The following is a 26,118-nucleotide window of genomic DNA, read 5'->3' on the forward strand; positions in this document are numbered from 1 at the left end:
TCTACTTTTTGCTCTGTACATAGTCCACATTTTGGTAAATGGTTGTCAGATGTTTTCATTATAGTAATGTTTGATCTGATGGATGCCTGTGTTTTCAGCCCCTCTGATTCTCAATTAACCCCCCCCCCCAATCCTGTCTCTCCCTCCCTCCTTTTTCCTTACCTTCTCCTCTCTATCCTAAACCTTTCTGCTTGCTTATCGCCCCCACCCCCAGTCAAGAGCAGTAAGTCCGAGTCCATCGAGGTGGTGGACTCCCCAGAGGAAGAGCGTGAGGGTGTGGAGCACGGGAGGCCGGAGGGGGAGAACCAGGGAGGTGCAGCCTCAGACACCAATAGCAACCAGGAGGGCTCCCACTCACAGGGCTCAAACAGCAGCAGCAGCCCTGACACCGAGTCACCGGTCATGCTCAACATAGATGTAACACCACTACATAGACCTATGATCCTTTTTAAACTACAAAAATCTTTAATAGTTGATTTTATTTAAGTCTGTAATTTTTATATATATATATATATATATATGTATATGTGTGTGTGTGTGTATATATATGTATGTGTGTGTGTGTATATATATATATATATGTATGTGTGTATATATCTGTGTGTGTGTGTGTATATATATATATATATATATATGTGTATATATATGTGTGTGTGTATATATATATATATGTGTATATATATATGTGTGTGTGTGTATATATATATATATATGTGTGTACATGTGTATTTTTTGTGTATTCCAATGTCTTTATTACTTCTCCAAACCCTTCATAATGTATATGCTTTCATTTAATTCATGCAGGAGGTGGGATCAGGAAACATGAGCCAAAAGTCAGACGAGGAAGACTTTGTGAAAGTGGAGGACTTACCCATGCAGCTGAGTGTCATATGTGAGGTGGGACTAGCCAGAATGACTCCATTTCCCCTGTTATCAATACGTCCACTTCCTTTTTTCCCCTCTTCTTACAAACTGTCTGATCATTGGTCTTGTGAAATCGAATAATGTTCTGTGTGTGTGTGTGTGATGAACAGGAGGCGCTCCAGAAGAGGGTAGTTGAGGAACAGCAGAATAATAATCTGTCTGCTGAGATCCTCAATGGGAACACTGACACTAGTGGACTAGTGGGCAATGGACACGCACTCAAAGAACCAGGTAGGTACATACAGTATCTAGTGAAATGATTCACTGTTCTGGCACAGTTTTCATTTCAAAATTGTTTCATGAAACTGGTAGAGCGCAACTTCACAGAATGTCCAGGGAAATAAATATATGTTGCAGAACCGATATTAGTCTGCCATGTAGACATGTAAATGTTGGCTATGTACTATTTATACTATTGTATCCATCTGTGTTTGCGATATCTCTAGGAAGACAATGATTCGTCTACTTTTTTTCTCATCTTTCTTACAGAAATGATAGGTGCACAAAGTGCATAAAAAGACCGTCTTGTACAAACATTGTCGAATGACCACTACAGAATCATCCTAAAGATGTTCAGACTCCTATTGGTACTTAATGATTGGATGGTAGCAAGGGGTGGCGAGACAATGTCATGACGTGCCAGTGACTAAGCTTCGCTCGAAACCATTTGACCAACTACAACGGTTAAAAACAACTACAACTGTAATGTAATCAACACTGTTTTGTTTATTTCTACTCCTGAGGCTGTATCTATTAAGCACATCAGAGTAGGAGTGCTGAAGATCTAAGATCAGTTTGGTATTTTTGATCATCATACATACTGATTGTATGGACAAGTTGGACCTGATCCTAGATCAGTACCCATGCTCTGAGACACTTGATACATACAGCCCCTGATTACTGAATGTGTTTTTTGATTTAGGGTGGGGTCTCTCTCTCAATCTGCTGCTGTGTTACGTATACAATTTCGTTTGAATCCTCTAGTCTAGCAAACTTGTTGAAAATCGCCTTAGTTCTGTTTTTTGCGGATATGGGATCAGTTTGGAATCGGTTTGTCATTTTGAATAATTTTATTTGTTCATCTTCTTGGCCTTGTCTTATTCTCTCTTGCTAGCGCCCATGCTATTCAAGCATCTGACCTTTTGAACTCTTAACTACAACACTAATGAACTACAAGTACGACTTCAAACTAGATTCAGGCTGCTGGTGAGTCATTGCCTCACCTTTGGCTGTAAAGACTACATTGACACCTAACATCTTTTCCCTTATGTCATGGGGCTGTCGTCGCCTTTTACTGCACTCTTAATGTTACCTTTTCCCTTCCAAATCTTAGTTTGACCTTTTTTGTAGGCATGTTGACATTTTTCTTTTTGTTTTCTCGGGGCAGTTTCCCATGTAATTAAAGATAACTACTGTATGTAGTTTTAAAGAATAAAATGATGTAACTTTTCAAAGCGGTTGCTTGTCTTTGGGTTTAACAAGTGTAGTTTACTGGAAGGCTGTAGACATAAGACCTAAAATCAGATTACTTGAATGCAAACTATGAACTGATTGATCAATGCTTTCATGAGCCCAGTTTATACCTGGTGCTGACATGTGTCCTGGGCACTTTCTCAATTGTGTAAAAATCTGTCCTCTACTCTGTGACCTGTAAATAGATTTGGTAAATAGAGGCGTTTCCTCACCAATCATTCCCTATGAAAGGCTCTATCGTTTAATATAAATTACAGGCTAATACATGTTAATTTGGAATGAAGCGTGAATGGCTAAATATTGAGGTGCCATTTAACCCTTTACACTTGTGGGAATTGGCCTATTGAAATGTTTCTCACAAAGGCATATGCATGAACATGGAAGTAATTGAAAGGGAACCGTGTGTAAATTATTAGACCAAAGGGTAGTACACAAGTTCAACTGAATCCACATTTTACACATGATTTGCATTTGAGCTTTGTGTACATTTTGATAATAATAAAAAAACAATAAAAAAACACTCCAGATACATCCAGTAACAAGACTATTATTGGGAAGGTGCAACAAGACATGTCTGAATTGCCTTGTGAAAGCATAACATTGTAATTTTGCTGTGCATAGAAAGGAGTCATGAGTGCAGCAGCCCAAAAAAATTTAAATGGGCTCATTTTTTGCAGAAAAACCAAGGGTATGATGACATTACATCTTAACTGCACATCAAACAGTGATCATAAACATTTGGCACTGTATAGACATGAGTTTTAGTATTTGGAAATGTAAAGTGCACATTTGGACTCCCAGGTGTTTGGGTTGCTTGTATGACATCAGTAGTATTTATTATAATCCCCTGTCATGTTTCAAAATACATCGAGTCCTCTTAATTTACAGCATTTCTCACTCAGACAAAGTTGCCCAATTACTGGGAAGGCAACTTGTTGCGTAATGCTCAAGTTAAGAGAATGTGATCTCTGACATGTATAGCATGTTACTGTACAGCTCACTGTTCCAATTTGGGTGCTTAACAGTGCCCAAATCTGTCATTTTCAACCCATGTGTTAGTGTTAAGCAATGTTGAGGCAATATTTCGATTGGAGCCTTGAGTTACAGCGCAGACTTGAAATATGTATAACAGGTTTCTCCAGTTGTTTCTGAATCAGTTAAGCCCATCTCCCCACCACCGTTCTGTTAGAAACCCATCTGGAGGCTTCACCAGGGCATACAGGGGTTGGGGCAGTCACGGATGTAGGATTCCAGTTTGCCCTTGTTCACGTCCATCAACGTGGTGTATGTGGTCAACTGCAATGACAAGTCAATGTCACTCGGGTGGTCTTTTGAAAAATGCTAACAGGACTTACACATTAGACCAGATTTATTGAATCGATAGAAATGCCTTGAATGGTTCATAATGATAAAACAGTAAATAAGGGCTCACCTTGTTCAAGACTGGTTTTGTCGACAGCACGTCGTACACGGTCTTCAGTGAGATGTTCTGAGGAGAAAGGATAGGGGAAAAGAATCTTACCACTTTGTTAAGCACAAAGATACCTTGTCTGAATTTGTACAGGAAATTGAAACAAACATCCAGAAATATGAAATTAAGGAGCAGAGCCAAATTATAGTTAACTTTTTATTCAGCCATGGAATGGTTGGTGTCTGCCCAACTACATCTATATGGCTTATCTATGGTTGTAGTACTCACTGCCTGCATGGTCTGGTTCATACACTTCATGGCTGGAGTCCTGCGGTTGTCCAAGAACAGAGGCTCCTTCCAGTGATCGTAGTTGGTTTCCAGAACGTACCAGCGGCCCAGCTTCAGCTCAATCCTTCACAACAGGAGTACAGTGTTTAGGAATGTGATGCTTCCTGATTAAATCAGGAATATCTAGGCCTCCTGCGTTGCGCAGTGCTAGAAGTGTCACTACAGATCCGGGTTTGACGCCGGCCGCGACCAGGAAACCTATGAGGCAGCGCACAATTAGCCTAGCGTTGTCCAGATTTGGCCGGCTGGGATGTCCTTGTCCCATCGCGCTCTAGTGACTCCTTGTGGTGGACCGGGCATATGCACGCTGACTTTGGTCACCAGCTGTACGGTGTTTCCTCCGACACATTTGTGCGGCTGGCTTAAGTGAGCAGTGTGTCAAGAAGCAGTGCGGCTTGTCAGGGTAGTGTTTCGGAGGACGCATGGCTCTCGACCATCGCCTCTCCCGAGTCCGTACGGGAGTTGCATTGATGGGACAAGACTAACTACCAATTGGACGTCACGAAATGGGTAAAAAAAAAATCTACTTTACATGTATCCTTATGTAATAGAAATGTACCTATTGTCTAGACATTTCAGATGTCCCTGTTTTTGTAGTCTGGATCACATCCCTGAATGTTAAACAATATGATTTGTATGACCAGTGTGATGCAAGGTGATCTTGTTCCACCCCAGCACCTTTTCAAATCAGGCATGCTAGTGCTGAGCTGGAACAGAAGCCTGCACAGCTAGTATTTCTCCATGACACAAGTTAGAGACCCCTGCTGCACTAGTAGTGTGTTTTAGTATTTCAGTAGTTGAAATTGGATAGTAATAAGTTTTAGCCACTCACTCCCAGATGTCGAGGCTGAGGACTCTGGAGCGGGTGATGACACAGCCCTGGCCCGTCTGGTTCCCTCCCAGGATGAAGTAGGCCGGGGCCAGCAGCTTGGTCTGGGCCAAAAGTTTCTTTGCCTCCTCGTAGCTGGACACACAGGGTTAAAGAAAGGGTGTGTTTTCACTCGAGACCAAAGAAATGTCCGTTTCATAATGCTGGTCTTGAATGTGCTCAGGTTTTCCTCCATAATACAGCCCTCATTAAAGCAAGAATGTGTATTATTGCGGTCAATAACAAAACATGTCAACTGTAGTTAAATGACATTTGATACTTCCATGAACGTAGAGATACCTGGTAGCATTCTCTAAGACGGAGCGAGTGAGGAAGCTCATCCACATCCCATCTCTATTCCCCAGGATCCATTCCATGATCCCTGAGAGGACAGACACACTTAATATTCCCCCCTCCGCATTCATAACAGGTCTATAAATGTACTGATTTGAGAGTTGGGTAGCTCACCGATGTATCCTCCATCAAGGCTGAAGCGCTCATTCATGGTCAGAGTGAAAGCATGCTTCAAAGAAAATGAGAAATGTGAACATTTTAGTCAAATATTACACTTTCACATCTACCATGATGTTAAAACAGATGTTTGTTATCATTGGCTAAAGAAGAAGCCACTTCAGTTTTTCCTATTTGAAAATGTTGCTTTCTTCCATTTGTGCCTGCTGAATGCAGCCCGGAGCTCACCGGCTTAATGCCAGTCAACATGCCCACGTAGCCGGCGAAGTTAGTGGACTTGAAGACCGTCTTGTTGCCTCTCTGGAAGTCAATGTTGACCACCAGAGGCTTGAGTTTCTCTGTTATCAACCAGGACCTGTTCTTCATGTCCCAACTGGTAGAGAAAGAAACAATAAGGGGGTTTATTTTCAGTAAAGAATTAAAGGTGTAGCAACTGGAAAAAAGTTTACCGAAAACCAGCACACATTTGGTTACCCAAATTACAAATGCACACTTGATATAAATCAGTGACTGACTAGTGATTTGGGTTTGTAATAGCTACAGTGTCCTATTTAACACAATGGAGCACAAAACAATGCATGGTAGGACCCTTGGTAGGACCCTTGGTCACTAAACCGTAGCAGTGACATTCTTACCCCATGAATAGTCCAAAGTCCATATTCCGCCCATGGATAAGGTTACCTATGACAATGCAAGGAGAGAAACCAAAATGCTGTGTGTGCATGAAAATGTCAAGCATCACGTCCTACCATGATGACATGTACATAACTAAAGTATTGATTCAAATGTCATAACATAACATGAGCTACTTACCATTTGAGTCCTCTGCCACTAGAGAAGTGCACACCGTAAAGATCTCATAGAAGATGTTGTAGAGGATAACCTCGCCTGGAGTGTAACAAGTGTAATAGAATCAGAATAGAGGGAGGTGAGAAACTAGACACTGAATGATAGTGACGTTGCGGTCAGGGGTTGGGAATAAGCAATTGTGGGTTACTGTATATTACCAAGGGGAACACCCGAGGCAGTCGCGATTCCTTTTATTTCCTCATTGAATGGGTAGGGTAGGGTATTCACTAGCAAAGGCTGCAGAACACACAAGACCATTAGTAATGGATTAGAAAGTTACATTATCAAATTAAATAATAATTGAAATTATTTTGAGGTGTAATAGTTTTCCAGTGAAATGATCAAACGCTCTCACCAAGTCCTTGTCGACCAAATCTATCAGTTTCCCACTAGGAACAAATGCGTTGGCCAAATCCCTGATAGCCTGGATCATGTTGACCAACTGAAGAAAACCAGACAAATAGTGAATAAGAAAACAGTATGAGTATTGATCCTACAGTAAATACATTTACGTAATTGATACAAACAAGACATGTAATACTCTCACCTCAGCTTTTTTGTCAGTGATGATTAGCTTCCATCTTTCGCTGGGGGGCAAATCCAGGTCTATTGTGTACCAGGTGACAGACCCTTTGAATCTGATTGATCAAAATCGTGACATGAGAAATGTTAGATTGATGCATAGTGACATTGAGGTCACTTTACTATCCCCTGCAAGTGGTATTACACAATATTGTCACGTGAGATTCATTTTAAGGCTACAGTAGTCAAAGTTGCCCCAGTCCAATTACAATTTACAGAGGCAGGTAGCTAATGACTAAATACACCTGGTTATACACAATACAAACACTTGTTAACCTGGCATAAGTGTGCCGTCTCATGTATGAGCCATGATCTGGGACCGGCCGGGTATTACAAAACTTATGCCAGTTGTTTAGATGTTATGGACATTTGACAGCACCTTGGACAACTACCTAACTTAGCTAGCATACTGTGACTAACTAATGGCAAATACTTACGTTGGACCTTTGGGAGGGTACATGCCGGTCTGGCATTCTTCGGTATACTGTTAAGAGGGCAAAATAAACCAAAGCTTTGTTCAGGTGAAAACGCACTTTCTAGCTAGCACTCAGGCTAACTAATATTTGGTAGACAGTTTACGATTACAGAATATTCATTATTTGGATCACTTACCGGTGGCACAAACTGTGCCGATACTGCAGATAAGGACACCAAAAGAAGACAACACAACCTATCCATCTTGTGTCCCATTGTTTGTGTGTAAAGCTTCTTCTGACTCTTGGTCAGCTTCAAAATACGGAAGTGTATTCTTTCCTCGTGATTTGAGAGGGAGCGTACCATTACACTATGGGCGGGCGGCTACAACATATTTTATACTTGCATTTTTCTCAGATTCAGATACATTAGTTAATGTATCTATGTCACGTATTACATATACACATGTAAGTGTATAAATAGGATTCTACTTATGTGGAATGATATGTCCTCCCACCCCTGATACTGGTACATTCCTGATTGTTATACTGAAGTGAAGCACACATGCAATGACTGGCAATTAAATATCAATAGAATGGGATTGTTGTAGTTAAAATTGGGCACAGGTTACTCATAAAACAACTGAAAGCAAATTTAAGGAGCTGTGACAAATTACTTTTTATTTTTTATTCGCTTGTCAGTAAATGCTGTTTAAAATAGTTTGAAAAAGATGAGAAAAAGCTGAGGAGCCTTGTCATATTCATACCTTGAAGCTGTATGGGAGCGTGGGGTAAATTGAGCCAAACACAAAATTCATAATTTGACCAAATATGTAGAAAGAGGTCATCATTTCATGGGATCTGTGAAGCAAGTTAGTTAAAAAAAAATGTAACAAGTCAAATTAATGTGTTAGAGGTTTCATGATGCTTTTATCGAAACCAAAGTAAATCATTGTTCTATACATCAGTTGGTGTCTATAAGCTTCAATATGAGGACATAAAATTAGCATTAAAGTGCATCCTTGTAGCTGTGTGGGCTAATATAGTCAAAATGTTTGCCTTGAGATAAGTTGAGCCAATGGCAAACTGAGAAAATTAGTTTATTTTCTTCCCAGGTGAAATGGCTGGGATATGAGGCAACAGGGCCTGGCCTATGTTAAAAGTACAAAGTGTTTGTAAGGTGTTAAGCCTGTGTTAAAAGATACTTACAATTATTAAGACAAAGCAATTGTGTTGAATTGTGTTTGGGAACTACAGATAGACATGGTTTTAAAAAGGTTGTGGTGATATTTCATTCAGTAGACATTTGCAAGCAGCTTAAAGGATCCAACCCTTTTTTTAAATGTTCTTCTAAAATGACATACCCAAATCTAACTGCCTGTAGCTCAGGACCTGAAGAAAGAATATGCATATTCTTGATACCGTTTGTGGAAATGTGAAATTAATGTAGGAGAATAACACATTTAATCTGCTAAAAGATAATACAAAGAAAATAGCATTCATTTTTTTTGTACCATCATCTTTGAAAGAGAAAGGCCAAAATCTATTATTCCAGCCCAAGCACAATTTAGATTTTGGCAACTAGATGGCAGCAGTGTATGTGCAAAGTTTTAGACTGATCCAATATAACCATTGCATATCTGTTCAAAATGTTGTATCAAGACTGACCAAAATGTGCCTAATTGGTTTATTAATACATTTAAATTCATAATTGTGCACTCTCCTCAAACAATAGCATGGTATTATTTCACTGTAATAGCTACTGTAAATTGGACACGGGGGGATACCGATTCCATAGAGGTTAACTTACCTTGGGGGGGTAAGTTTTGCCAAGAGACAACTTTTTTTTGGACAAGCTGTTTTCAAAACTGTAAATGGTCATATGAATTTGGATTATTTCCAGGGATACACAACATCCTGAAATATGTAGATATATTTGCTAGAAAGAATACTATATTTCCCTTGAAGGAGTGATGCTGTAAGCACAGACTGGCTCAACTTAGCCCCCTCTTCCCTACAGTATTCCCTAATAAACAAACATCAATGGACTGTCCCAAACATCTGACAGGTCTGCTGATCTGGGCAAAACAAAGATAGTGGTGGTAGGCATGTTGGCAATGATTTACAGGAAATACAATCCAGCTCACCATAACCACTACTGCAGTTTATCTGAGAGATGACGCATAGGGAAACCCAGTGAAACCAGCTGAGCAGCCAGCTAGGGAAGGGGTTTAGAGATGGAAATTACACAATCCCACAATTGACTTTCTCTTACTCAAATAACATTTATTCATGATATAACAGATTAATCAATGCCAGTCAAACAAATAAAAAATGAAAGCTTTTTTGATTAACATAAGGAATTCAAAGACGAGTGGACAATCCATAAACTCTTGTATCTTCACTTGCAGTATCGGTCTGCTTTCATCTTGGCTCTCCTGTGAACAAAAACAAAAGTCACAAGTGTTTATTTTTAGTCCTTACATCACCACTATCCACCAGACAATGTAAATAGCTATCATGTGACAAGTCAGCTTGTCGCAACATGTTGAATTGAAACAGGTTTGCGCAAATAGGTTTAGAGTGTGTTGGCAGTTTGACCAGTTATGTGATTGACTCCTGCTATTAAAATGGCCATCAGTAGGAGTCATGTCAACAGTAATTTGGACCAGTTCCAGAGTGATTTCTTGGAAAGGAAATTTGGATGTGTTGATCATTAAAACCAGTTTGTGTGTTGTTTTGTTTGGGGCAGCTACCGCCACTGAAAGAAAATGTTATTCATGTATTGATGTCAATGGGAGAATGAATGAAAATTAGTTTAGGATTTGCCTCTTTATGAAGATAAACTCCCACCTGTCTAACAGCTCTTCGTGGAACTTCCCGTCTTTTCGGGCCATCTTCAGTGTGGTGCTGTCCTCCTCGTTCACCCTCAGCCGCCTGTCCTGGAAACTCTGGAACTTCTTTCTGTAATATCAGAAATCTGTGTTCAGTGAGACTTATTACACACACAAATGCACACGCAGTTATCATACAAAGCCTCGTGATAAGACACGGGAGAACCAATTACACCACTATCAAACACAAAGAATAGCGTCACTGAACAAAAATCGAATACAATTTTATTGGTTGCGTACAGATGTTATCGCAAGTGTAGTGAAATGCTTATGTTCCTAGCTCCAACAGTACAGTAATACAAAACAAAAAAACACTAAAATCCCCCAAATAAAATAATTAAGAAATATTAGAACGAGCAATGTCAGAGAATATATACAACATTGCACTCTCTGGGGCATAAACCCGACTACCATGACAAATGTGTAATGTTATATAGCGACTTACGAGTGTAAGTACCGTGCTATTTCCATTGAAGTAAACAGTCCTGAACGTAGATACATACAGAGTGCAACGGGGCCGCAAACAAACGCATAGATTTTTATAAGGCGCGCTAACGACATTTAGGCCCTCTAGCCGTGGTTACAGTCTGTCAGTGGTTTATGATTCACGAGCAGTGCTCGGTTCATGCAACACGCTCGGGGATGCTAAGCACTACATCACGATGACGGGCTCAAGAGCAGCCATTATCGTCACGTCAACATGATGAGTCCATTTCCACCGTGTTTTCCTCTAAAAAAAACGATGGAGAGAGGGGGAAGATAAAAAACGGACCACGAAGTTGAAAGGGGAAGAGGAGAAACGGAACACAATGACAGCCTTGTTCACGCTTAGTCCTCAGAACTTAATAGGCCGCCGCAGGCCGTAAAAGCGGCAGTGGCGTTCCGTTCTCGTTTCCATCCCCGCAACTTTGGCCCATCAATCAGCCTTTTAAGGGAGTGGGATTGATGAAGTGGCGCCCCTATGCTCCTCGCGCACACGGGCCTGTGATTTAGTTGTCAAAATCTTGCCGGAGCGGAAGGTTGTCAGGTGAAAACTGGAGGGAAATCACTGTCTGTCTACGGAAGGTCACAGTGTTCAACCCCTCCACCTTCCTGGCTGTCTTTTCTACATAAAATGCTTCACCCACCACTATGAGAACTGGTGGGTGAAGTTTTTAAAGGAAAATTCCACCCCAAAATGTTTTGCATGTCAAAAATACATAAACTCAGTACCCTGTCTTTCAAAGATAATTTGTAATCCAAATAACGTCACAGATCTTCATTGTAAAGGGTTTAAACACCGTTTCCCATGCTTGTTCAATGAACCATAAACAATTAATGAACATGCACCTGTGGAACGGTCGTTAAGACACTAACAGCGTAGGCAATTAAGGTCACAGAAATGAAAACTTAGGACACTAAAGAGGCCTTTCTACTGACTCTGAAAAACATCAAAAGAAAGATGGCCAGGGTCCCTGGTCATCTGCGTGAACGTGCCTTAGGCATGCTGCAAGGAGGCATGAAGACTGCAGATGTGGCCAGGGCAATAAATTACAATGTCCGTACTGTGAGACGCCTAAGACAGGGAGACAGAACGGACAGCTGATCGTCCTCGCAGTGGCAGACCACGTAACAACACCTGCACAGGATCGGTACATCCAAACATCACACCTGCGGGACAGGTAAAGGATGGCAACAACAACTGCCCGAGTTACACCAGGAATGCACAATCCCTCGATCAGTGCTCAGACTGTCCGCAATAGGCTGAGAGAGGCTGGACTGAGGGCTTGTAGGCCTGTTGTAAGGCAGGTCCTCACCGGCAACAATGTCGCTGGACCAGACAGGACTGGCAAAAAGTGCTCTTCACTGACGAGTCGCGGTTTTGTCTCACCAGGGGTGATGGTCAGATTCGCATTTATCGTCGAAGGAATGAGCGTTACACCGAGGCCTGTACTCTGGAGCGGGATCAATTTGGAGGTGGAGGGTCCGTCATGGTCTGGGTCGGTGTGTCACAGCATCATCGGACTGAGCTTGTTGTCATTGCAGGAAATCTCAACGCTGTGCATTACAGGGAAGACATCCTCCTCCCTCATGTGGTACCCTTCCTGCAGGCTCATCCGGACATGACCATACAGCATGACAATGCCACCAGACATACTGCCTGTTCTGTGCGTTATTTCCTGCAAGACAGGAATGCCAACGTTCTGCCATGGCCAGCGAAGAGCCCGGATCTCAATCCCATTGAGCACGTCTGGGACCTGTTGGATCGGAGGGTGAGGGCTAGGGCCACTCCCCCCAGAAATGTCTGGGAACTTGCAGGGTCTTTGGTGGAAGATTGGGGTAACATCTCACAGCAAGAACTGGCAAATCTGGTGCAGTCCATGAGGAAGAGATATACAGCAGTACTTAATGCAGCTGGTGGCCACACCAGATACTGACTGTTACTTTTGATCCCCCCCTTTGTTCAGGAACACATTATTCAATTTCTGTTAGTCACATGTCTGTGGAACACGTTCCGTTTATGTCTCAGTTGTTGAACCTTATGTTCATACAAATATTTACACATGTTAAGTTTGCTGAAAATAAAGTTTATATGCAGCCAGAATTATGCAGTTTTCATCATATGATGCAAAATGAATCACACCGGCTGTATTTCTGATTTTGAAAGTTACATATCTTAAATCTGATAAGATTTTGGGACTATATTAACAATAGACGAATGAAAGATAGTTTTTGGGTGGAGTTTTCCTTTAACTGTGATGCATGCATTACTGAACTGGTATAATTTCAGTACTGCACTGTAATTTAGGTTAACAGTTCAGTGTTGATTCTTGTGGGCATATCTTAAAAAAAGGTCTGTCAAGTTTTTCATAAATGCATAAAACATTGTTTGTCATGATATAGGGCAGGGCATTGCATTTCCTATACCTTTACCATGAATTAAGTTCATTTGGACAAGACCAGCCGTACAACAGGGGTTACAACCTCTCTAGACTAGAGGGCATGGAATCACCACCGCTGCAAATGTTGCTGCCATTGTGACATATGTAGACAGATGGTACATACACGTAGTTGAGCTCGCAGTTCTTCACGTTGCCCCTGTCCTCGTCGGCAATGTCGTCGTTCCGCTTGACCTCCCTCTCCGCGCATGACCGGATCTGCTCATCATCATTTAGAGAGGCAGAAGGAGAGAGGGGGAAAACACAAAACAGTTGCATGTTGAATAGCAATATCCTGGCGGGGGGAGAGAGACATTTCGTTTTTTCATTCCGTCACCAACTTCAGACTCCCCCATGGTGATGTAATTTCTATATTATAGATGGGGGGGATTATGGAGTGACCTTGTGAAATATATACATCACCTTAACCATCTCGTCGTCCCCCGCCAACTTGCTCTTTGCCTCAATTTCCCCACTTTCACTGTAGGAGATGAAACAGCTATTTGCTGCCATGAGAGCCATTTTGCCCTGGGAAAAAAATGGAAGACAAAACAGAAATGAAGAGATTAGTTGACAGATGAGTTTCACCTCATGCTGATACACCATTTGCGAGGTAAAAGCTCAATTATATGCAGAGAGCGTCAAGCTTTCTCTCCGATACGCATCAACGAAGCAACAAGCTGTGAGGAAAACGAGCCTTATCTATATCTAGGGTTACTATGCAACACATTCTATATGATATGGCATTATATCACAGTCTTAGTATGCATTGACTTTGACGTTTTTTTTGATTGGCAGTCGCTCCACTCACTTCCTGGAAAACAGGTTCCCACTGTTCCCGGGAGCCGATGGCGTCGGAACGCCCCACCACGACCCCCTCCGAGGTGATCCCTAGATACTTCCCATAGCCAGACTTCAGGGCTACCCTGGGGGGGGGGGGAGAAACACAGGAGAACAAAATTCATTTCTGGATAATGGCAAGTTGATTTGAGTGTCTAACAACTTTTCCAAGGTCTATTCAAAGATCATTTGAACAACAGAAGCGAAGCTCCTTTATAACGTTGTAATTAAAATCAAATTTTGTGTTTACAAAATTGTATACCTGCAGAGACTGTAAGTGTTCTTCCCGAAGTCTATTATAACTCACCAGGATACACTTTCCATTCGGATTTGGGGGGAGAGGAAGTCAACATAAAATGTGCGTAGGTGATATTTACTCCTTTCATACGCACCTAGAGTCTGACAACTTGATGGCAGTGAACTGCTCCGGGGGGTCTGGCCCTTCGTCGTCTGCAAAATATCAAAGACAACATTTCCCTTTTAGAGTCACGAATCACTGATTGATATTCTAAAAATCAGAGCATTCTCTCTTTATCATCCCAGAGGAGCCTTCGTTTTGGTTTAATGAGGATTAAAAACAAGATGACTCTTTACTATCACTTCAAACATTTGGGAGCTTGGCTCTGCCGACTTAACATTCAGAGTGTCGAGGCGTTGTGTACGATTTAGCATTTCTCACGTTCTCTCGCCAGGTTCGTGATCTTGAGAAAGAAAAATAAAATCTGTCGCAGTGGTGCCAATACAATGCATTTGATCTCGGATGTATTAGCGTACAATTACGAGGTGTCATTCTGAAAACAGACAATTGCATAACTTCCTCTAGCAGCGGGTCTACCCTTGAGCCTTCCTGTTTTACTAATGCTTCATGGTCATTTATAAACACACAACCTTGGGTTACACAACGTTGCTGCTGGGTGCTATTGATCGCCTACACCCACCCTAATCTCGGAAACCCAGACCTCAAATCTTGCGTAATTCCATCAGATGCTCGATTAGGTTCTGGGGTGAGATGTATGAGAACAGATACTAGAGAAGTCTCCAACCCCTTAAACGGAAACTTCTTGATATATTTCTTGATATCCCCTCCCCAATATAAGCACCGTCGTCACACAATCCTGATCTGGCCAAATAACTTGCGACGGAAAACCAAAGCACCGGGACTTACTGTTGCTCGTTAGTCATCGTAGTCCATCCACAAGAGATTAAACCCACCCTGACCGATGTAAAATGACAGGCAATCCTTATCCTGAGTTCCAAAACTCTTCTCTGGCGTTGTAGGCTCGGCCCTAATTTGTGTTCTGTCACCTGGAGCTGCATGGCAAATTGTCCAGGAACAAAGGACAATTCTCAAGGACTAGTCAGCCCTTGTATCTCTCTGTTACAGTATCCAGTGGACTGACTATAAAATGAGTGATAGAATAATGCTGTAATATCCATGTTTGGTACCTATCTGAAACCTGTTCACTCAGGATAACTCTGATGCTAACTATATGGATGTATCTTGTATAAGGTGAATTACTATATCCAAAAAGGTTTTATGGTCCTCTGTCTTATTTACATTGGTCTCATCCCCCACACAAGCCTTTAAAAATGATGTGACACTGTGGAGATTGGGCATGGGAGTGTGGTATCATTGGTAACTTGGTATCGTTTGATTGGTTAAGGGTGGTTGGTTTTGGGTTGAAAGGTTACCCCTTCAGATGTTATAAGTGGAATGAAATGCCTTTGTTCTCTCTCTTATCCTGTATCCAGTCCACGGAGGAATTCTCATTTCCTAGACTTCTAGGCCTCTCTTTGTCCATGCGTTGTCCTGTAAGTTAACCTTAGGATCTATATGCTTGGAATATTTCCTAGCGCTTGCTTGTATATATAACACTATCTTTATGGAGTCCGAAACATTTTAATAGGCTAATCGCTTAGTCGCATGTGATGTATATACTGTATAATATACGGAATATTCACATGTCAAATATTACTGCCCAATATAGCTTCATGCCCTAGGGTCCTTTTCTTTTTCATCAGTCATGGATAAAAGTTGTGGATGGATTTCTACCCTATTGCTTTGACCTATCATGTTTTTTTCCGAAATGTAATTTATTTAACTCGGCAAGTCAGTTAAGAACAAATTCTTATTTACAATGACGGCCTACCCCGGCCAAACCTGGACAACGCTGGGCCAATTGTGCGTCGCCCGATGGGACTCCCAATCACCGCCGGATGTGATACAGCCTGGATTCGAACCAGGCACTATAGTGACGCCTCTTGCACTGAGACGCAGTGCCTTAGACCGCTGAGCCACTTGGGAGCCCGGCCAGATCATGTCCTGCCAGATCAGTGGCCACCGATGAAGCTAGTTAATCATACAGAGAAACACTCCTTAAGGATGTGACCATCACAGGTTCTCACAACGTTAGGGAAAGTTAAAGGGGGGGAAAGTCTGTCAATTTCAAGGACAGATTGATGCAAATTGGGAAACCAATCATTTGGGCATTGGGATAGCGAAGAAAACCCCTAGGCTCACATACCTCCATGTTTCTCAGACCACAATAGTCAGATAGACAGGTTATAGTCTAATCATATTTCATCCCCTAAAGCAGGCCTATATCTCCCTGTGACCCTTGAGTTTACACAGAGGGCATTCACAACGTCTCCTGAATCCAGTGACTAAGCACCTCGAGGGCTTTTCTCAGCTTGAGAGGGCTAAACTATTCTAGATGGATTTCCTTCTTACTGAAAATCCCATAAAAGTGCAGAAACATCATCTCTCTCTCTCTCTCTCTCCCTGTAACTCCATTTCTCTTTCATCTCATTTAAAATGTGCCTGCCTCCCGAGTTAGAGCCTCACCAAGGGAATAGGAATGGTTGATGTTTTTATCTCCTGGCACATTTTCCCCTCTTTCTCTCGCTCTTCAATTAAAAAACGTGAGCTGAATCCCAGGTCTGCGTTTCTGTCTTTTGGAGGGTGCATGGGTTTTATTGAACATTTCTTAAACATGTCTCGCCTTAGGGCAGAGAATCTTTGCCTGGAAACTCCCATTTAGTCTAGCTTGGCTAGTTAGGTGCTCCACCCCCAAGTCGAGTCCTTTTTGCCTGAGGCTCAGGGTCTGGTGTAATGGGGCTCTGGCCTGCTAGTCAGTGGAGCTAACGGTGGGGAGACGAAGCATGTCGTCTGTGAGCCTTTGATTCAAAGATGTGATTCCAGCACACGTTGGCAATGTCCCTCTAACTTGTCATGCACGCCGACTTGGAACGGTAAACATACTATCGAAATGAAATGGTTGGTGCCGATCTTTCCTGTTCATTTTAGATTGTGGACTACAGTTTTCGCCTTAGCCTACCGTGTGGGTCCGGATCCTCGCAACAGATGCCATCTATCGTGGACCCCAGACACAATACCATTTTGGTGGTATGAAAACACATGACCAATTTAAAAGTTGTGCTGCAAAACTATCCATTTAAGAGGCAAGGAGTCACAATGACATTAGTTCAATGATACTCATGTGGATCTGTGCCTGTTACCTTGTTGCATTCTAACCCATCACAGAGCTGTGCAATACATTTCCTCCATGTAAATTATTTCATTGTCTGCAAGTGGATGGGCACCATAAATCGTAGCTAGCACCGGATTCATATTGATGATATCCAATAACATGCTTGAGAGGACAAAGAAATAGATTAATGCCTGTTGTGTGTGTGTGTGTGTGTGTGTGTGTGTGGAGCAATTCCAGCTTCCTCTCTAACCCATTACCCGGCAAGCTGTGCAGAAATGAATGTCCTAATAGCTTCTGGAACAACATAGTAGTGCAGATCTCCCTTTCATTTTACATGTCCACTCTCTCAGAGTGTGATTTCAAATTGATTTAGAACGAAAACGCCACTAAATCTTATACCGTTTAGGACAAAATTGGTTTTGATTTCAAAACGCGTGGTACTTCACACAGGCAGCCATCAAATTCGGCGGTCATCAAAAAAGCAAGAAAATGAAGTTGGAGGAAACAATTAGGGAGTTCCCCCCCTTATTCTCCACAAATTAATGACACTAAAAATTGCCTGCCGCTTTGCCAGGCTAGCCACGCTAATGGAACGCAATGTCCATTACAGCTCTTAAGGTTTGCTCTCTTCGTATTAGAATGGAACATGAGAAAACTAGGATCTTCCATTCTCTTATGGGATTCATTCATTCCTGACAATTTCCAGCTCCATTTGCTCTGCCTATAATGCCGCATTACAGAATCCGTTGCAGATAAAAAAAAAAAAGAGAATTTTTAAAAGGTACCCCTTTTTTCTCCCCAATTTCATGATATCCAATTGGTTGTTAGAGTCTTGTCCCATCGCTGCAACTCCCGTACGGACTCAGGAGAGGAGAAGGTCGAGAGCCATGCGTCCTCCAAACCGCACTGCTTCTTGACACACTGCTCACTTAACCCGGAAGCCAACCGCACCAATGTGTAGGAGGAAACACCGTACAGCTGGCGACCAAAGTCAGCGTGCATGCGCCCAGCCGCCACAAGGAGTCGCTAGAGGACATCCCTGTCGGCCAAACACTCCTCTAACCCAGACGACACTGGGCCAATGGTGCGCTGCCTCATGGGTCTCCCGGTCACGGCCGGCTGCGACACAGCCCAGGATCGAACCTGGATCTGTAGTGACGCCTCTAGCACTGCCTTCGACCGCTGCGCCACTCGAGAGGCCCTGATGCAGACAATTTAAGTAACTGCAAGCGACATGCTGGGCTGGCTTGCATTTCAAAAATGACTTTATAAGAAGCAACAATCAACAGGACCACTTCAGATTTTTTTCTCTCTCCTTCATTTCAATCTTGTTAGTTTGAATTGCAAGGCTTAACAAAGTGAAATCATTTTAGAGTGACTCATTCTGACAACTTGAGTGACGTTGCCATCTAAAATGGTTGAACAAGACACCACACCGCCTTGACTTAAGCCATTTAAGTTCAAACAATGTGTGCTCAAGCTACCAGTTGAGAGACCAAACCTTACTATAACCATAATTTATGATAATCATAATGTATGATGATTATAGGCAAATCAAGTTCCAATTGAAACCAATTTTTCTGAGGCATGAAGATGCCTTTAGTTTAGTGGGCCAACCTGTTTTGAGTTGTGCAGACCACCCAGGTTGGAGATACCCTGGTTGGTAACATTGGTGCAAGTCACTTGAATCACAGTTGATTTCAGCAGCTGAGTTGCTAGGGATGCTACAGAAATGAGGGGATTAAGAAGCGTTAGCTTGCACAACTACCCTCTCAAAGATCCTGCAACATCTGGCTGACATTTAACTGTGTCCATGGTTACTAGCCTGGTTCCACAGCTACACCAGCGGAAGAAGGCAAAGGACGATGGCGAATTTAGCCCCTGGTCAGAGGCCACTTCTGGTGTGCCACAAGAGGGCGTGGTCTCACCACATCCGTTTCTCCTTCACATGTTCACCCGAAAAGTTGTCTTCAGTGACACTGGGTATGCTGATGATGTGAGGCTGTCCCAAGCCATATACCACTAACCAGCATCCAGGAGGACACTTCCATGGGCTTGGAGGCAAAGCAGCTGGATGAGTTGGCTACATCCAACATGCTCCTGAACGGGAAAAAGTCTGTGGAAATCCGGATATGCTTTTAGAGAGACCCTCCACAACCTGTACCACTCATCCTAGGAGGACAGGAAGCACCAGTGGAAACAACAACCAAGTATCTTGGTTTTCATCTAGACTCTAACCGCAGTGGTGACACACACATGTGGAGCAGGCAGTGAGGGAGGCCTCAAAACGCCTGCACTTTTTGACTGTTCATGACAGAAATGGCCTACCCACTGAAGATCTGGTCACAGTCTATACTACCCTGGTGAGGACTGGTCTGGAACACGGTGGAGTGCTGTTAGTTAGACAGGGTGCAGAGGAGGGCCCTGATCATCTCCAGAGGCGGAGCAGTCCAACCACAGCTCCCCTCACTGCAGAGGTCCAACCACAGCTCCCCTCACTGCAGAGGTCCAACCACAGCTCCCCTCACTGCAGAGGTCCAACCACAGCTCCCGTCACTGCAGAGGTCCAACCACAGCTCCCCTCACTGCAGAGGTCCAACCACAGCTCCCGTCACTGCAGAGCAGTCCAACCACAGCTCCTGTCACTGCAGAGGTCCAACCACAGCTCCCGTCACTGCAGAGCAGTCCAACCACAGCTCCCGTCACTGCAGAGCAGTCCAACCACAGCTCCCGTCACTGCAGAGCAGGCCAACCACAGCTCCCCTCACTGCAGAGCAGGCCAACCACAGCTCCCCTCACTGCAGAGCAGGCCAACCACAGCTCCCCTCACTGCAGAGCAGGCCAACCACAGCTCCCCTCACTGCAGAGCAGGCCAACCACAGCTCCCCTCACTGCAGAGCAGGCCAACCACAGCTCCCCTCACTGCAGAGCAGGCCAACCACAGCTCCCCTCACTGCAGAGCAGTCCAACCACAGCTCCCCTCACTGCAGAGCAGTCCAACCACAGCTCCCCTCACTGCAGAGCAGGCCAACCACAGCTCCCCTCACTACAGAGCAGGCCAACCACAGCTCCCCTCACTGCAGAGCAGGCTGCACACTCAAAATCACATCTGCTCCATCTAATAAAGGGATGTGAGTGCACCACCAGGCTCCGAGAAACAGACTGTCCTGTATTACACTTATTTTTATTTTTTAAACACACTACTGTCAGGCTGTACAATAACACGGAACCCAAACTGGCTGCGCGTGTGCGCAAATTTATTTTGTCCCCCCACACCAAACGCGATCACGACACGCAGGTTAAAATATCAAAAAAATGTATGGAAATTTAGCTAGCTAATCTTGCTGTTGCTAGCTAATTTGTCCGGGGATATAAACATTGAGTTACTATTTTACCTGAAATGCACAAGGTCCTCATCTCCGACAATTAATCCACACATAAAACAGTCAACTGAATCGTTTCTAGTCATCTCTCCTTCTACTAGGCTTTTTCTTCTCTGGACTTTATATTGCGATTGGCAACTTTCATAAATTAGGTGCATTACCACCACTGACCTCGTTCATCTTTCAGTCACCCACGTGGATATAACCAATGAGGAGATGGCACATGGGCACCTGCTTCTATAAACCAATGAGGAGATGGGAGAGGCAGGACTTGCAGCGCGATCTGCGTCAAGAAAATAGAACTGACATATTTTAGCCCTTGGCAACGCAGATGCTCGTTGGCGTGCCTGAGCAGTGTGGATGCAATAATTGAATAATATAGATTTCTAAATGTATTTTGCAACGCTCGCGCACGCAGTCAGCCTGTAATTCTAGCTCTTACAAAGTAGACCTAAGTAGACCAATTCAGTTTTCCATCATCAAAAGAAAATGTCCAGGAATACACTATATATACAAAAGTATGTGGACAACCCTTCAAATTTGTGGATTCTGCTATTTCAGCCACACCCGTTGCTGACAGGTTTATATTAATAAAAAAAGATTTGAGCACACAGCCAAGCAATCTCCATAAACAAACAATGGCCTTACTGAAGAGCTCAGTGACTTTAACGTGGCACCGTCATAGGATGCCACCTTTCCAACAAGTCAGTTCATCAAATTTCTGCCTTGCTAGAGCTGCCCCAGTCAACTGTAAGTACTGTTATTGTGAAGTGGAAACGTCTAGGAGCAACAATGGCTCAGCCGCGAAGTGGTAGGCCACACAAGCTCACAGAATGGGACCGCCGAATGCTGAAGTGCGTAGTAGAGGTCGACCGATTATGATTTTTCAACACCGATACCGATTATTGGATGACCAAAAAAAGCCGATACTGATATTTGTAATATATATTTGTAATAATGACAATTACAACAATACTGAATGAACACTAATTTTAACTTAATATAATACATACAAATCTATTTAGTCTCAAATAAATAATGAAACATGTTCAATTTGGTTTAAATAATGCAAAAACAGTGTTGGAGAAGAAAGTAAAAGTGCAATATGTGCCATGTAAAAAAGCTAACGTTTAAGTTCCTTGCTCAGAACATGAGAACATATGAAAGCTTGTGGTTCCTTTTAACATGAGTCTTCAATATTCCCAGTTAAGAAGTTTTAGGTTGTAGTTATTATAGGAAATATAGGACTATTTATCGCCTAATAGCGGGAGTTGATAGGCTTGAAGTCATAAACATCGCTGTATTCAAGCATTGCGAAGAGCTACTGGCAAATGCAGGAAAGTGCTGTTTGAATGAATGCTTACGAGCCTGCTGCTGCCTACCATCGCTCAGTCAAACTGCTCTATCAAATAACAAATCATAGACTTAATTATAATGTAATAAACACACAAAAATACGAGCCTTAGATCATTAATATGGTCAAATCCGGAAACTAGCATTTTGAAAACAAAACGTTTATTCTTTCAGTGAAATACGGAACCGTTACGTATTTTATCGAACGGGTGGCATCCATAAGTCTAAATATTGCTGTTACATTGCACAACCTTCATTGTTTTATCATAATTATGTAAAATTCTGGCAAATTAATTATGGTCTTTGTTAGGAAGAAATGGTCTTCACACAGTTCGCAACGAGCCAGGCGGCCCAAACTGCTACATATACCCTGACTCTGCTTGCACAGAACGCAAGAGAAGTGACACAATTTCCCTAGTTAAATTGCCTGCTAACATGAATTTCTTTAACTAAATATGCAGGTTTTAAAAAATATAATTGTGCATTGATTTGAAAAAAGGCATTGATGTTTATGGTTAGGTACATTGTTGCAACGATAGTGCTTTTTTCGCGAATTCGCTTGTTAAATCATCACCCGTTTGGCGAAGTAGGCGGTGATTCAATGATAAATTAACAGGCACCGCATTGATTATTTACAATGCAGGACAAGCTAGTTAAACTAGTAATATCATCAACCATGTGTAGTTAACTAGTGATTATGTTAAGTTTGATTGTTTTTATAAGATAAGTTTAATGCTAGCTAGCAACTTACCTTGACTCCTTGCTGAACTCGCGTAACAGGTGGTCAGCCTGCCACGCAGTCTCCTGGTGGAGTGCAATGCAATCGGTCATAATCTGCATCCAAAAATGCAGATTACCGATTGTTATGAAAACTTGAAATCGGCCCTAATTAATCGGTCGACCTCTAGTGTGTAGCGCGTAAAAAACGTCAGTCCTAATAAAATGGGTTTCCATGGCCGAGCAGCCATGCGCAATGCCAAGCGTTGGCTGGAGTGGTGCCATTGAACTCGGGAGCAGTGGAAACGCGTTCTCTCGGTTTTGGCGAATGCCAGGAGAACGCTACCTGCCCCAATGCATAGTGCCAACTGTAAAGTTTGGTGGAGGAAGAATAATGATCTGGGGCTGTTATTCATGGTTTGAGCTATGCCCCTTAGTACCAGTGAAGGGAAATCTTAACGCCACAGCATACAATGACATTCTAGATGATTCTGTGCTTCCAACTTTGTGGTAACAGTTTGGCGAAGGCACTTTCCTGTTTCCGCATGACAATGCCCCCATGCACAAACCGAGGTCCATACAGAAATGGTTTGTCGAGATTGGTGTGGAAGAACTTGACTGGCCTGCACAGAGAGCCCTGACCTCAACCCCATCGAACACCTTTGGGATTAATTGAAAAACCGACTGCGAGCCAGGCCTAATCGCCCAACATCAGTGCCTGACCTCACTAATGCTCTTGCGGCATTAGTCCCCGCAGCAATGTTCCACCATCTAGTGGAAAGCCTTCCCAGAAGAGTGGAGGCTGTTATAGCAGCAAAGAGGGGCACCAACTCCATATTAATGCCATGACTTTGGAATGAGATGTTCGACAAGCAGGTCAAATCAAATCAAATTCAATTTGTCACATACACATGGTGTCCACATACTTTTGCCCATGTAGTGTATGTAGTATGTTTATGCCATTTATTATGTATCCAAGTGAATGTTTTCTTACTCGGTGTTCATGTCTTGTGATGAGTAACCCCAAAGATTTGTGTTAACTTTCTGAGCACTTCTACAATGGGCAAATAGGTATGGAAAGTTTAGTTCAAATCAAACGGGGTGCTGTCAAAAAGTGAGTGAATTCAAAAGGATTTACCCGTAGGTCTTGAATTGTGCAAACATCTACTATTTGATACCCGTGGTTTACAATCTCTTCCACTGTTTGTGTTTCATAAGTCTCAAACCGTAATCTGTATGTAAACAAATCAAAAGTTCCACTACGTTAAACCTCCCTCACTGCTCCCTGGTAACAGGTGGAGCAGGAGAGTGAGAGCTGTAAAAGGGACTCGACCCCTAACTCAAGCGGTGCAGAGGTGAAAGCCTAACTGACTGTACCACAAAAGCCTCTGGGTTGAGGCAGTACAACGCTCCCATACACCACTTAGTCAAGCATAACATTTTATGATCACCCCCCCCCACACACACACACATCACCAACTCTTCAAAATTAACCCTATCGACTCAGTGATGTAACAAAAGGCAAAATACCTCTCAAAACACTTCCCCCTGTCCAATCAAGTAGCATAACAACCTAGTATGGCACACAGAAAATTGTGTGCATCATCATCATGCATTGATTACAAAACACATGACACCCTACTCCCTATATTATTGTGCACTACGTTTGGCCAGAGCTCCACGTGGCTCTAATGAGATGTGGTGCACTATAAAGGAAATATTGGGTAGATTTAGCTAAAGACACTCTCTCTTTTATTACCTTGATGTGGTGCACCAACTGTGAACAGACCAGTATCCAGGGCATGGATGTAGGAATTAGCCTGTATCTCTATTGCAACCGTTCCTGAAATCTCCCCAAAGCCACTGATACACCACCATCCACCTAGAAAGCAGAAATAAAACATAATGGTTTGCTACTTTGTGGAATATCATAATAACAATGTTCAATTAGCTAGATATGTAGCTAGCTAGCTGCATACGTTGACCAACAAACAACATACCAACAATATCAGGTTTATCTTGTGCATCATCTCTTTTTCTCTTCTTATCCTTGTGCTTCTTCTTCTTTCTACAAGACAATTGTGGATCAACATTAGCAAGGTCAAATTAGAAATGGGGGAGAAAGAAAAAAATAGCAAAGAGTTAGCTAGCTAACATTAGCCAGTAGCTAACTGTTAATGCCTGGTCGGTCAATGAATGATAGCTAGCTAGATAGCATTATTAGACAGCTTGATTCGCCATCTTATACACAAACAAATATTGAATTCGATGTTGAGGAATAAACGCACCCCTTGTTTAGTCCTTTCAAAACAAGTTTTGTTGTTTTCACTTTTGAATAGTCAGCCATATCTTCAGATTATGATAAACTAGCTAGCAAGCTAACAACATACACAAACGAAAACAACATGGGAGTACGGTCACCGTCGAGGTAAAAACGAATATCACCTAACAAACTAGCGACATCTATTGTTTGGAGAATATATTACATTGTATGTGTTCGGGGAAAATACATTGAATGTGTTCGGTTTCTGTGTAATGCCTTGTTTGTTTTTCAGCACTTTTTAGTGATATTTAAAAGTTGATGTAACTTTTTTTTTAAATGTTTGTCTACATAATCTGGTTCAAACATTCATGACATTACCCTGAAGAAGGTACAGTGATGCCAAAACGTTTGTGGCTTACCCAATAAATTACTGGAAGCTTATATAGAGGGTGTGTGACACTGTACCCCTGAAGAAGGTACAGTGATGCCAAAACGTTTGTGGCTTACCCAATAAATTACTGGAAGCTTATATAGAGGGTGTGTGACTCTCTTTATTTGTATAGCCTACAGTTTACTCGCTGTTAGTCAGCACCTGCTGGGTGTGCAACAGCTCATGCTTTCACTAGACTAAGTGTGCCAGAGAAAATCACACACACACGCACGTTCTCTTAAACTTGCACACACTCAAAATAACACCCCAACTCTCTCTCACTCACACACACACACACACACACACACACACACACACACACACACACACACACACACACACACACACACACACACACACACACACACACACACACACACACACACACACACACACACACACACCATAGTCAAGGGGCAGCTTAAGTGCCCATGTGCACAGTCTCACATAGAGTGTGTCTCTGTAAACTACCCGAGTCCAGGCCAAGGCT

General features: G+C 42.6%; 3 protein-coding genes across 15 annotated transcripts in view; 1 reads left to right on the forward strand and 2 right to left on the reverse strand.

Annotated features, from left to right (window-relative positions):
- The window catches only part of LOC139566895 (pericentriolar material 1 protein-like), a 40,859-nt gene extending 37,933 nt beyond the window's left edge, over window positions 1–2,926 (forward strand). For 11 of the 13 annotated variants that reach the window (XM_071388251.1, XM_071388248.1, XM_071388257.1 and 8 more), the window contains 4 exons: window positions 215–417; window positions 805–897; window positions 1,035–1,159; window positions 1,414–2,926. In XM_071388251.1, the coding sequence (XP_071244352.1) occupies window positions 215–417; window positions 805–897; window positions 1,035–1,159; window positions 1,414–1,471 (479 nt within the window). In that variant the 3' untranslated portion in view covers window positions 1,472–2,926. The remainder of the gene's footprint in view (window positions 1–214; window positions 418–804; window positions 898–1,034; window positions 1,160–1,413) is intronic. The other 2 variants (XM_071388255.1, XM_071388261.1) reach the window with 1 other exon arrangement.
- A 2-nt stretch (window positions 2,927–2,928) lies between these two features.
- On the reverse strand, window positions 2,929–7,721 carry LOC139566898 (acid ceramidase-like). The gene is made up of 14 exons (XM_071388262.1): window positions 7,539–7,721; window positions 7,364–7,410; window positions 6,892–6,982; window positions 6,700–6,786; window positions 6,503–6,581; window positions 6,309–6,383; window positions 6,131–6,176; window positions 5,724–5,868; window positions 5,493–5,547; window positions 5,325–5,406; window positions 4,989–5,120; window positions 4,097–4,220; window positions 3,830–3,886; window positions 2,929–3,693 (listed from the first exon to the last, which is right to left on the reverse strand). Exons 1-14 carry the CDS (start codon window positions 7,704–7,706, stop codon window positions 3,604–3,606), a joined length of 1,278 nt encoding a protein of 425 aa, XP_071244363.1. The 5' UTR covers window positions 7,707–7,721; the 3' UTR covers window positions 2,929–3,603.
- A 1,883-nt stretch (window positions 7,722–9,604) lies between these two features.
- On the reverse strand, window positions 9,605–25,385 carry LOC139566833 (protein FRG1-like). The gene is made up of 9 exons (XM_071388151.1): window positions 25,224–25,385; window positions 24,936–25,003; window positions 24,695–24,817; window positions 14,384–14,441; window positions 13,963–14,077; window positions 13,575–13,679; window positions 13,279–13,370; window positions 10,193–10,303; window positions 9,605–9,777 (listed from the first exon to the last, which is right to left on the reverse strand). Exons 1-9 carry the CDS (start codon window positions 25,280–25,282, stop codon window positions 9,741–9,743), a joined length of 768 nt encoding a protein of 255 aa, XP_071244252.1. The 5' UTR covers window positions 25,283–25,385; the 3' UTR covers window positions 9,605–9,740.
- Window positions 25,386–26,118: the final 733 nt, after the last annotated feature.

Source organism: Salvelinus alpinus, chromosome 39 (assembly GCF_045679555.1).
Source record: "Salvelinus alpinus chromosome 39, SLU_Salpinus.1, whole genome shotgun sequence".
Lineage (NCBI taxonomy): Eukaryota > Metazoa > Chordata > Actinopteri > Salmoniformes > Salmonidae > Salvelinus > Salvelinus alpinus.

Coding starts and splice junctions, on each gene's coding strand:
- LOC139566833 (XM_071388151.1), bottom strand. CDS start 25,282: ATGGCTGACTATTCAAAAGTGAAAACAACAAAACTTGTTTTGAAAGGA. Junction 24,818..24,935: donor AGATAAACCTGATATTGTTG/GTATGTTGTTTG, acceptor TCTGCTTTCTAG/GTGGATGGTGGTGTATCAGT. Junction 14,442..24,694: donor AGTTGGTGCACCACATCAAG/GTAATAAAAGAG, acceptor GATATTTTGCAG/ACGACGAAGGGCCAGACCCC.
- LOC139566898 (XM_071388262.1), bottom strand. CDS start 7,706: ATGGTACGCTCCCTCTCAAATCACGAGGAAAGAATACACTTCCGTATT. Junction 6,983..7,363: donor TACCCTCCCAAAGGTCCAAC/GTAAGTATTTGC, acceptor TTGATCAATCAG/ATTCAAAGGGTCTGTCACCT. Junction 3,887..4,096: donor TGAACCAGACCATGCAGGCA/GTGAGTACTACA, acceptor CTTTCTCCTCAG/AACATCTCACTGAAGACCGT.